Source organism: Nomascus leucogenys, chromosome 18, assembly GCF_006542625.1.
Source record: "Nomascus leucogenys isolate Asia chromosome 18, Asia_NLE_v1, whole genome shotgun sequence".
Classification (NCBI taxonomy): Eukaryota; Metazoa; Chordata; class Mammalia; order Primates; family Hylobatidae; genus Nomascus; species Nomascus leucogenys.
In genome coordinates, this window is record NC_044398.1 from 75,758,793 (window position 1) to 75,772,123 (window position 13,331).

Here is a 13,331-nt window from a genome sequence, read left to right on the forward strand (position 1 = left end):
AATTCAGGAAATACAGAGAACGCCACAAAGATACTCCTCGAGAAGAGCAACTCCAAGACACATAATTGTCAGATTCACCAAAGTTGAAATGAAAGAAAAACTGTTAAGGGCGGCCAGAGAGAAAGGTCGGGTTACCCACAAAGGGAAGCCCATCAGACTAACAGCTGATCTCTCGGCAGAAACTCCACAAGCCAGAAGAGAGTGGGGGCCGATATTCAACATTCTTAAAGAAAAGAATTTTCAACCCAGAATTTCATATCCAGCCAAACTAAGCTTCGTAAGTGAAGCAGAAATAAAATACTTTACAGAGAAGCAAATGCTGAGTGATTCTGTCACCACCAGGCCTGCCCTAAAAGAGCTCCTGAAGGAAGCAGTAAACATGGAAAGGAACAACCGGTACCAGCCACTGCAAAAACATGCCAAATTGTAAAGACCATCGAGGCTAGGAAGAAACTGCATCAACTAACGAGCAAAATAACCAACTAACATCATAATGACAGGATCAGATTCACACATAACAATATTAACTTTAAATGTAAATGGGCTAAATGCTCCAATTAAAAGACACAGACTGGCAAACTGGATAAGGAGTCAAGAACCATCAGTGTGCTGTATTCAGGAATCCCATCTCACGTGCAGAGACAAACATAGACTCAAAATAAAGGGATGGAGGAAGATCTATCAAGCAAATGGAAAACGAAAAAAGGCAGGGGTTGCAATCCTAGTCTCTGATAAAATAGACTTTAAACCAACAAAGATCAAAAGAGACAAAGAAGGCCATTACATAATGGTAAAGGGATCAATTCAACAAGAAGAGCTAACTGTCCTAAATATATATGCACCCAACACAGGAGCACCCAGATTCATAAAGCAAGTCCTGAGTGACCTACAAAGGGACTTAAACTCCCACACAATAATAATGGGAGATTTTAACACCCCACTGTCAACATTAGACAGATCAACGAGACAGAAAGTTAACAAGGATACCCAGGAATTGAACTCAGCTCTGCACAAAGTGGACCTAACAGACATCCACAGAACTCTCCACCTCAAATCAACAGAATATACATTTTTTAGCACCACACCACACCTATTCCAAAATTGACCACATAGTTGGAAGTAAAGCTCTCCTCAGCAAATGTAAAAGAACAGCAATTATAACAAACTGTCTCTCAGACCACAGTGCAATCAAACTAGAACTCAGGATTAAGAAACTCACTCAAAACCGCTCAACTACATGGAAACTGAACAACCTGCTCCTGAATGACTACTGGGTACATAATGAAATGAAGGCAGAAATAAAGATGTTCTTTGAAACCAACGAGAACAAAGACACAACATACCAGAATCTCTGGCACACATTCAAAGCAGTGTGTAGTGGGAAATTTATAGTACTAAATGCCCACAAGAGAAAGCAGGAAAGATCCAAAATTGACACCCTAGTGTCACAATTAAAAGAACTAGAAAAGCAAGAGCAAACACATTCAAAAGCTAGCAGAAGCCTAGAAAGAACTAAAATCAGAGCAGAACTGAAGGAAATAGAGACACAAAAAAGCCTTCAAAAAAATTAATGAATCCAGGAACTGGTTTTTTGAAAAGATCAACAAAATTGATAGACCACTAGTAAGACTAATAAAGAAGAAAAGAGAGAAAAATCAAATAGATGCAATCAAAAATGAAAAAGGGGATATCACCACCAATCCCACCGAAATACAATCTACCATCAGAGAATACTACAAACACCTCTACACAAATAAACTAGAAAATCTAGAAGAAATGGATAAATTCCTCGACAAATACATCCTCCCAAGACTAAACCAGGAAGTAGTTGAATCTCTGAATAGACCAATAACAGGCTCTGAAATTGTGGCAATAATCAATAGCTTACCAACCAAAAAGAGTCCAGGAACTGATGGATTCACAGCCGAATTCTACCAGAGGTACAAGGAGGAACTGGTACCATTCCTTCTGAAATGATTCCAATCGATAGAAAAAGAGGGAATCCTCCCTAACACATTTTATGAGGCCAGCATCATCCTGATAACAAAGCCTGGCAGAGACATAACCAAAAAAGAGAATTTCAGACCAATATCCTTGATGAACATTGATGCAAAAATCCTCAATAAAATACTGCCAAACCGAATCCAGCAGCATATCAAAAAGTTTATACACCATGATCAAGTGGGCTTCATCCCTGGGATGCAAGGCTGGTTCAACATATGCAAATCAATAAATGTAATCCAGCATATAAACAGAACCAAAGACAAAAACCACATGATTATCTCAATAGATGCAGAAAAGGCCTTTGACAAAATTCAACAACTCTTAATGCTAAAAACTCTCAATAAATTAGGTATTGATGGGACGTATCTCAAAATCATAAGAGCTATCTATGACAAACCCACAGCCAATATCATACTGAATGGGCAAAAACTGGAAGCATTCCCTTTGAAAAAGGGCACAAGACAGGGATGCCCTCTCTCACCGCTCCTATTCAACAGTGCTGGAAGTTCTGGCCAGGGCAATCAGGCAGGAGAAGGAAATAAAGGGTATTCAATTAGGAAAAGAGGAAGTCAAATTGTCCCTGTTTGCAGATGACATGATTGTATATCTAGAAAACCCCACTGTCTCAGCCCCAAATCTCCTTAAGCTGATTAGCAACTTCAGCAAAGTCTCAGGATACAAAATCAATGTACAAAAATCACAAGCATTCTTGTACACCAATAACAGACAAACAGAGAGCCAAATCATGAGTGAACTCCCATTCACAATTGCTTCAAAGAGAATAAAACACCAAGGAATCCAACTTACGAGGGATGTGAAGGACCTCTTCAAGGAGAACTACAAACCACTGCTCAATGAAATAAAAGAGGATACAAACAAATGGAAGAACATTCCATGCTCATGGGTTGGAAGAATCAATACCGTGAAAATGGCCATATTGCCCAAGATAATTTATAGATTCAATGCCATCCCCATCAAGTTACCAATGACTTTCTTCACAGAATTGGAAAAACTACTTTAAAGTTCATATGGAACCAAAAAAGAGCCCGCATCGCCAAGTCAATCCTAAGCCAAAAGAACAAAGCTGGAGGCATCACGCTACCTGACTTCAAACTATACTACAAGGCTACAGTAACCAAAACAGCATGGTACTGGTACCACAACAGAGACATAGATCAATGGAACAGAACAGAGCCCTCAGAAATAATGCCGCGTATCTACAACTATCTGATCTTTGACAAACCTGACAAAAACAAGCAATGGGGAAAGGATTCCCTATTTAATAAATGGTGCTGGGAAAACTGGCTAGCCATATGTAGAAAGCTGAAACTGGATCCCTTCCTTACACCTTATACAAAAATTAATTCAAGATGGATTAAAGACTTACATGTTAGACCTAAAACCATAAAAAGCCTAGCTGAAAACCTAGGCAATACCATTCAGGACATAGGCATGGGCAAGGACTTCATGTCTAAAACACCAAAAGCCATGGCAACAAAAGCCAAAATTGACTAATGTGATCTAATTAAACTAAAGAGCTTCTGCACAGCAAAAGAAACTACCATCAGAGTGAACAGGAAACCTACAGAATGGGAGAAAATTTTTGCAACCTACTCATCTGACAAAGGGCTAATATCCAGAATCTACAATGAACTCAAACAAATTTACAAGAAAAAAACAAACCACCCCATCAAAACGTGGGCAAAGGACATGAACAGACACTTCTCAAAAGAAGACATTTATGCAGCCAAAAAACACATGAAAAAATGCTCATCATCACTGGCCATCAGAGAAATGCAAATCAAAACCACAATGAGATACCTTCTCACACCAGTTAGAATGGCCATCATTAAAAAGTCAGGAAACAACAGGTGCTGGAGAGGATGTGGAGAAATAGGTACACTTTTACACTGTTGGTGGGACTGTAAACTAGTTCAACCATTGTGGAAGTCAGTGTGGCGATTCCTCAGGGATCTAGAACTAGAAATACCATTTGACCCAGCCATCCCATTACTGGGTATATACCCAAAGGACTATAAATTACACTGCTATAAAGACACATGCACACGTATGTTTATTGCAGCACTATTCACAATAGCAAAGACTTGGAACCAACCCAAACGTCCAACAATGATAGACTGGATTAAGAAAATGTGGCACATATACACCATGGAATACTATGCAGCCATAAAAAATGATGAGTTCATTTCCTTTGTAGGGACATGGATGAAACTGGAAACCATCATTCTCAGTAAACTATTGCAAGGACAAAAAACCAAACACCGCATGTTCTCACTCATAGGTGGGAATTGAACAATGAGAACTCATGGACACAGGAAGGGGAACATCACACTCCGGGGACTGTTGTCGGGTGCGGGGAGGAGGGAGAGACAGCATTAGGAGATATACCTAATGCTAAATGACGAGTTAATGGGTACAGCAAACCAACATGGTACATGGATACATATGTAACAAACCTGCACATTGTGCACATGTACCCTAAAACCTAAAGTATAATAATAAAAAAAAAAAATTTCTCACAATTCTGGCAGCTAGGAAGTCCAAGATTCAATGTCTACGGAAGGCCCACCTCTTCATAGACAGTACCTTCTAGTTGTGTCCTCACAAGATGGAAGGGGAGGACACTGGTCTCTTCAGACATTTATAAGGGCGTTAATTTCATTTATGAAGGCCCTACACTCAGCACCTAATCACCTCCTAAAGGTCTCACCTCCTAATATCATCACACTGGGGAATAGATTTCAACGTATGGATTTTGGGAGACACAAATATTTAGTCCACAGCAGAAGGGGAGATGTATGTATGGGGTCATTAAGTGATGTTTAATATTTTGCTTTTATTATGAAGTTTAATTAACTAAAAACTAGATATGAGATTAAGGTTTACATATAACCACTAACGTCAGTAATAGTTCTGATGCAAAAATCGAGTTCAAAATTCAAATCTTTAGGCAGGGTGTGGTGGCTCACGCCTGTAATCCCAGTACTTTGGGAGGCTGAGGCGGGCAGATCACGAAGTCAGGAGTTCAAGACCAGCCTGGCTAGCACGGTGAAACCCCGTTTCTACTAAAAATACAAAAATTAGCCAGGCATGGTGGTGCATGCCTGTAATCCTAGCTACTCGGGAGGCTGAGGCGGGAGAATCGCCTGACCCCTGGAGGAGGAGGTTACAGTGAGCCGGGATTGTGCCACTGCATTCCAGACTGGGCAACAGAGACAGACTCCGTTTCCAAAAAAAAAAAAAAAATCAAACATTATGTTCAATAAAACATAAATAAAAGCAGAAAATTTAATATGGTTTTAGAGTGGTTTCATCCTATGTCTTACGCCATGAACTTATCTAAAATAGATCTAGTTAGAAATTATTTGGGGTCACTACAAATTCATTGAGTGGCTTACCTCTTCTTTTCCTAATGTTATGAGAACATCTTCAGTCAAGGGAATTACTACAAAAACAAAACAAAACAAAGTTACACATATATTTAGTTAATTCTCAAAAATCAAGAATTTAATTTTGCGGTTTTCTAAGATAATTCTTTCCATCTCCATTTATATAATATACAACTTTTTCTGCCCCGCAAGGCAGAGTTTCCCTCTTGTCACCCAGACTGCAGTGCAATGGTGCTATTTGGCTCACTGCAACCTCCACCTCCCTGGTTCAAACAATTCTCATGCTTCAGCCTCCTGAGTAGCTGGGATTACAGGCATCCACCAACATGTCCGACTAATTTTTGTATTTTTAGTAGAGATGGGGTTTCACCATGTTGGCCAAGCCAGTCTTGAACTCCTGACCTCAAGTGATCCACCTGCCTTTACAATACACAACTTTTTATGAAATGTGTGCAGTTTTCATTTTATTTATTTTTAACATCTTTGCACATATAGCCAACTGTATATAATTTTAGATAAATTTGATCCTATTTATGTACTGTTTAGTGCCTTTTTCTTCTTTTGTTCTTCAAACTCTCAAAAGCAAAGCTGATAATCTATAGTGTGTTCCTCAAATACTTCCCCTGTAGTGATATATCCTATGTACACATATGTAACATATATTTACATACACTTAAAAGGGTTATTCTTATCATCATTGGTTTTATAAGAATGAGGTCATATCATACATATTATATTCATCTTACTTTCACTAAATAAAACCCCCAGGGAAACCTAGACCTATATAGGTCTAATTCATAACTTTTAATGGCTGCATGATATTCCAAAATGAATATAAGATAATATACTGAGTGACTGCCCTCTTGATTGAACACTTTGATTTTAGATTAACTTTGTGTCTAGTTTCTAGCCATAACAAACAAGGATGCAGTAAGCAGACTTTTATACATGTTTTTATGTACTGGTGCTCTCATTTCTATAGAACAGATTCTCAGAAATGAAATTTCGGAGAATGAAATGTGTACTTTGAATCTGAATACAGAATGTCAGCTTCCTTTCTAAAGACGTTCCCATGAGGTATGAAGAAAAAACAGCAAGAAATATTACAAACTCTTCTAAAATTATTGCCAGGCTGATGAGTAGAAACAAATGTGTAATTTTGTATAGCAAATTTTAATGCGTTCAATCCTTATGCTAGAAATTTTCCTTTCCTAATGAAGTGCTATTTGAAACTTCTCAAATGGTAGGCTACTGAAAACTTTCAAAGGTATCTGCTATTCTAGAAAGCCTTCTAACAGGGAAGAACTTTCTACATGTGCTTCACAGATAGGTTTGTATTAGAATATTCAGTGTCTGGGAAGGGTTTGCTCTCTGCTTCCAAGATGGTGTCTTCTTGCTGTGGCCTCACATAGTGGAAGGCAAAAGGGGAAAAATAGACACTACCTTCAACCTCTATAAGAAGCTCACTGATCACATCCTAAAGACCTCACTTTTTAACACTATCATACTGGTGATTAAGTTTTAACATGAATTTTGAGTGATATATTTAGGCCATAGCAGACAGCTATTATCAAAAAAACAGAAAGTAACAAGTGTTAACAAGGATGTTGAGAAACTGAAACCATGTGCACTGTTAGTGGGATTGTAATATGGTGCAACCATTATGGAAAATAGTATAGGTGGTTCCTCAAAAAACTTAAAATAGAACTATCATATGATCTACTAATTTTATTTCTGGTAGACATCCAAAAGAATTGAAAGCACGGCTTCAAAGAGATAACTGCACATCCATGTTTCATAGCAGCACTCACATTCACAGTAATGAAATTATGAAAGCAACCGAAGTTTCCATTGACAGATGAACGGATAAGCAAACTGTGGTATATACCTACAATGAAATACTATTCAGCCTTAAAAAAGAAAGGAAATTCTAACATGTGCTACAACATGGAGGAACTTTGAGGACATTACACTAAGTAAAATAAGCCACCCACAAAAACACAAATACTATATGATTCCATTATATGAGGTATCTAAACTAATCAAATTAATAGAAAGTAGAATTGAGGTTGCCAGGGCTGGGGGATGATAGAAAAGGAGAGTTGTTGTTTAATGTGTACAGAGTTTCAGATTTGCAAGATGAAAAAGTTCTGAAGATACACTGCACAAAAATGTGAATGTACTTAACACTACTGTGAACTATACACTTAAAAATGGTTAAAATTGTAAATTTTATATTTTACCACAATTAAATAATTTTCTTTAAACTAAACAAAACCTGAGGGACTTGGGTAACCGTAACAAAAGGTCTAACATTCTTGTTATTGGAATTCCAGGAAAGGAGGAAGAAGGTGGGGGGAGTTGCTGAAAAAATACATCAAATAATAGCTAAAAAGTTCTCAAATTCTGCAAAAGACATAAATCTACACATTCAGGCATCTGAGTGATTCCTAAGTAAGATAAAGCCAAAGAAATCCAGGCTAAGATACAACATAATTGTTCTTCTAAATGCTGAAGACAAAGAAAAAGTTCTCAAAGCAGCTACACACACACACAAAAAAGCCTTCTCTATAAAGCAAAGCCCATCAGAATGACAGCACATTTCTCATCAGTACCAAGAGAGGCAGAGGTAAGTGGCACGACATTTTTAAGTGCTAAAAGAAAACAACCCTGAATTGCGTATCCAGTGAAAATATCCTTCAGGAATGGAAGAGCAATCAAGAAATTCTCAGATAAAGAAAAACTAAGAAAATGTGTCGCCAGCAGACCAACTCTAAAAAGAACGGCTCAAGGAAGTTCTTGAAACAGAAACAATAAAAGGAATTTTGGAAGATCAGGAAGGAAGAACAACAATAGAAGGAACAAAAACATGGACTAAAGCTACCATAAATCCTACAGTCACAAGGAAATAAATTCTGCCAACAACTTCAGTAAGCTTGGAAATGGATCCCTCCTCAAGCCTTTGAGGAGAATCTATCATTGCAGCCATGAGATCCCTAAGCAGAGGACCCAGTTAAGCTGTGTACAGACTCCTATCTGCAGAAACTGTGAAATAATAAATGTCCTCAGACCCCTGAACTACAGAAATCGTGAGATAGTAAATGTATGTTATATAAAGCCACTCCAAAAAAGCCTAAAACAAGATTGAGAAAATGTTGGTAACTGTAGAATCTGGTCTCTGAGTTTACTATAGTTAACTCTCTATATATGTATTTTTTAACTTTTCTTTAAGTTTGAAAACTTCTATCATTGCCAGGGTGGGGGAAACCCATTGTGGTCAAGAGATTAAAAAGTCTGTTATAATAATTTAATGGACTGGTGATGAAAACCCTAAGTAAATCTGTGACAGTAGGACTCGATATTTAGTAACTAGCTATATGTTCTAGTTCTAATGTTTTTGTTCTATTCTCCCCCCCTCACCTCAGGTGATCCACCAGCCCCGGCCTCCCAAAGTGCTGGGATTACAGACGTGAGCCACCACACCCAGCTGTTCTAATTTTAACAAATATGCTATATGTGCAAAATGAAAAAGGAAGAATCTAGGACTCTTAAATTGGGAGCTGATCAAATATGCTCCATTCAATGAGTGAGGAAACAGAAAAGGTCAGTTCATGAATCTGTCTATGAAATATTTTGGAAAAGATGCCTAGGAGGTACAAAGATACTTGAGTCTGATATTGCAGAGAAGTCTGGTTTAAATATATAGATTTTAAGTTGTTATTGGTTGATGTGTCCCCACCCCCAAATTCCTATGTTGAAATCCTAATCCCCAATACCTTTGAATATAACTGTATTTGGAATTGGGTATTTCAAGAGATAATTAAGTTAAAATTAGGTTATTAGAGTTGGCCCTAATCCAGTAAGACTGGTGTCCTTATAAGAGGAGAAGATTAGGACACAGAAGGAAGACCATGTGAAGACACAGGAAGAAGAGGGACATCTGCAAGCCAAGGGGAGAGGCCTCAGAAGAAACCAACCTTATTGACACCTTGATCTTTAACTTGTATCTTCCAGAACCAGAATTGTGAGAAAATTAATTTCTGTTGTTTAAACCACCTAGTCCATAGTAGTTTGTTATGATAGCTCTAGTATACTAATATGGAAGTTATTATAGATATAACACATAAAAACAGAAGAAGATATAATGCTGGCATAGTATATAGGGTCCTCTGGAGAATATGAACATACAGAAGTTATTATTACAGATATAACACATAAAAACAGGAGCAGAAGATATAATGCTGGTATAGCTTATAGGGTCCTCTGGAGAACCTGAACATTTTAATATTTGAGGCTGGGCATGGTAGCTCATACCTGTAATCCCAACACTTTGGGAGGCTGACGCGGGAGGATCACCTGAGGTCAGGAGTTCGAGATCAGCCTGGCCAACATGGCAAAACCCCGTCTCTACTACAAATACAAAAATTAGCCAGGCGTGGTGGCAGGCACCTGTAATCCCAGCTACTCGGGAGGCTGAGGCACAAGAACTGCTTGAACCTGGAAGACAGAGGTTGCAGTGAGCCGACATTGCACCACCGCACTCCAGCCTGAGCAACAGAGTAAGACTGTCTCAAAAAAAAAAAAAAAAAAAAAAAAAAAGTTTTTTGAGTATGAGCAGCTTCTGAGATGCTAACTATACTACTGAAAAGGCAATAGGACGTACGGTTGAAGACAAATTAAAATCACAATTGTAATACTACACACCTATTAGAAATGCTCAAATTAATGACTAACGGGTAGTAATAACGATGTGGAAAAATGGCTGACATAGGCATGAAGACAGTCATTAATGCAAGAATATGGATAAAACTGTATAGGAAGAGAATGAGGAGAAAACAGCTGAAGATTGCTCCTTGGGGAATTTCTTTTTTTTTTTTTTTTTGAGATGGAGTCTCGCCCTGTTGCCCAGGCAGGAGTGCAGTGGCACGATCTCGGCTCACTGCAAGCCCTGCCTCCTCGGTTCATGCCATTCTCCTGCCTCAGCATCCCAAGTAGCTGGGACTACAGGCGCCCACAACACCTGGCTAATTTTTTATATTTTTAGTAGAGACAGGGTTTCACCGTGTTAGCCAGGATGGTCTCAATCTCCTGACCTCATGATCCACCCGCCTCGGCCTCCCAAAGTGCTGGGATTACAGGCATGAGCCACGGCGCCCGGCCTGGGGAATTTCAATAATTGGGAAAGAGAATGATAAGCCTACAAAGAAGACTAAGAAGGGAAGCATGGGGTGGAGAACAATTAAAGGAAAGAAAACAGAGTGGGAGAACAAAGAAGCAGGAAGACATATAGAAAAAGAGGGTACAATCCAAATAGAATATCATATGCAGGGATACTTTGGAGATAGTCCAAGTTTGGTTCTAGACCACCACACTAAAGCAAATATCACAACAAAACAAGTCACACAAATTTTTTGTTTACCCAGTACACATAAAAGTTGTTTACATTATACTGTAGTCTATTAAATTATGCATTAGCATTATTTCTAAAAATGTACATACCTTACTTAAAAAAAAAAACCTTATTGCTAAAAAATGCTAACTGAGATGCCTAATCTAAGCCTTTGGTGAGTTGTAATTTTTTGCTGGTGGAAGGCCTTATCTCAGTGTTAATGGCTGATGACTGATCAGGTTAGTGGCTGCTGAAGGTTGGGGTGGCTGTGGCCGTTTCTTAAAATAAGACAACAATGAAGTTTGCCATACCGATTGACTCTTCGTTTCACAAAAACATTTCTCAGTGGCATGAGATGCTGTTTCATAGCATTTTACCTTCAGCACTTCTTTCAAAATTAGTCACTCCTCTCAAACCCTGACACTGCCTTACCAACAAAGTTTATGTAATATTCTAAATCTTTTGTTGTCATTTCAACTGTGTTCAAAGCATCTTCACTGGGAGTAGATTCCATCTCAAGAAACCACTTTTTTTGCTCATCCATGGGAAGCAACTCCTCATCTGTTCAAGTTTTATCATGAGATTGCAGTGATTCAGCCACATTTTCAGACTCCACTTGTAATTCTAGTTAGATACTTCTACCACATTTGTAGTTACTTGAACCCCTCAGAGTCATCCGTGAGGGTTAGAGCCAACCTCTTGCACACTCCTGTTAATGTTGTTATTTTGACCTCCTTCCATAAATCACGCATGTTCTTAATGGCATCTAGAATGGTGAATACTTTCCAGAAGGTTTCAATGTACTTTGGCCCAGACCATCAGAGGACTTATGACAGCTATAGCCTTACAAAGTGTATTTCTTAAATAATAAGACTTCAGTTGAAGTGGCTTCTTGGTCCCTGGGCTGCAGAACAGATGTTGCATCAACAGACATGAGAACATTAAATTCCTTGTACATCACCATCAGAGCTCTTGAGTGAAGAGATGGGGAGCAGTAATATTTTGAAAGGAATCTTTTTTTTTCCTGAGTGGTAGGTCTCAACAGTGGGCTTAAACTATTCAGTAAACCATGCTATAAACAGGTGTACTGTCATCCAGGCTTTACTGTTCCATTTACAATGCACAGGCAGAGTAGATTTGGTATAATTCTTAAGGGCCCTAGGATTGCTGGAATGATAAATGAGTGTTGGTTTTAACTCAGGGTCACCAGCTGCACTAGTCCTTATCAAGAGAGCAACCTGTCCTTTTGAAGCTTTGGAGCCAGGCATCAACTTCTCCTCTCTAACTATGAGTCCTAGATGGCATCTTCTTCCAATAGAGGGCTGTTCTGTCTACATTGAAAATTTGCTGTTTAGCATAGCCACCTTCAAGTATCTTAGCTAGATCTTCTGGATAACTTGTTGCAGCTTCTGCCTCAGTACTTGCTGCTTCCCCTTGCATTTTTATGTTATGGAGATGGCTTCTTTCCTTAAACCTCATGAACCAACCTCTGCTAGCTTCACACTTTTCTTCTGCAGCTTCCTCATCTCTCTCAGCCTTTGAAGAATTGAAAAGAGCTAGGGCTTTGTTGTGGATTACGCTTTGGCTTAGGGAATGATATGGCTGGTTTGATCATCTAAGTAGACTAGTAAAACTTTCTCTGTAACAGCAATAAGGCTGTTCTGCTTTCTCATAATTTGTGTGTTCACTAGAGCAACACTTTCAATTTCCTTTAAAATTTGTTCCCGCACTTTGGGAGACTGAGACAGGTGGACCACGAGGTTAGGAGATCAAGACCATCCTGACCAACATGGTGAAACCTGTCTCTAATAAAAAAATACAAAAATTAGCTGGGTGTGGTAGCATGTGCCTGCAATCCCAGCTACTTGGGATGCTGACGCAGGAGAATCGCTTGAACCCAGGAGGCAGAGATTGCACTGAGCTGAGATCACACCACTGCACTCCAGCCTGAGTGCAGTGCAACAGAGGGAAACTCCACCTCAAAAAACAAAAAAACAAACAAAAATGTTCCTTTCCATTCACAACTTGGCTAACTGGTGCCAGAGGCCTAGCTTTTGGCCTGTCTTGGCTTCTGACATGCCTTCCTCATGAAACTTAATCATTTCTAGCTTTTAATTTAAAGTTATCGATGTGCAACTCTTCACTTAAAAACTTAGAAACAATTGGTTATTAATTGGCCTAATTTCAATATTCTTGTGTTTTAAGGAAAAGGGAGGGCCAAGGAGAGGGAGAGAGATGGGGGAACAACTGGTCAGTGGAGCAGTCAGAATACACACAACGTTTATTGGTTAAGTTTACTGTCTTACACAGGTGCAGCTTGTGGTCCCTCAAAACAATTAAAATAGTAAGATCAAAGACCACTGATCACAGATCCCCCAACCAGATGTAATAATAACTTAAAAGTCTAAAATACTGTGAGATTACCAAAATGTGACACAGGCTCGCCACAAACTGAATTTGTTAAACATAGAGTATCTGCAAAGTGCAATAAAGTGAAGCACAATAAAATGAGATGTGCCTGTATAGAC

At 38.8% G+C, this 13,331-nt stretch overlaps 1 protein-coding gene across 5 annotated transcripts in view; it reads right to left on the minus strand.

Annotated features, from left to right (window-relative positions):
• CENPK (centromere protein K) overlaps positions 1-13,331 on the minus strand; it is a 53,847-nt gene that overhangs the window by 28,028 nt on the left and 12,488 nt on the right. For all 5 annotated transcript variants that reach the window (XM_030798848.1, XM_003265989.3, XM_030798847.1 and 2 more), the window contains exon 6: positions 5,424-5,470. In XM_030798848.1, coding sequence (XP_030654708.1) covers positions 5,424-5,470 — 47 coding nt within the window. The remainder of the gene's footprint in view (positions 1-5,423; positions 5,471-13,331) is intronic.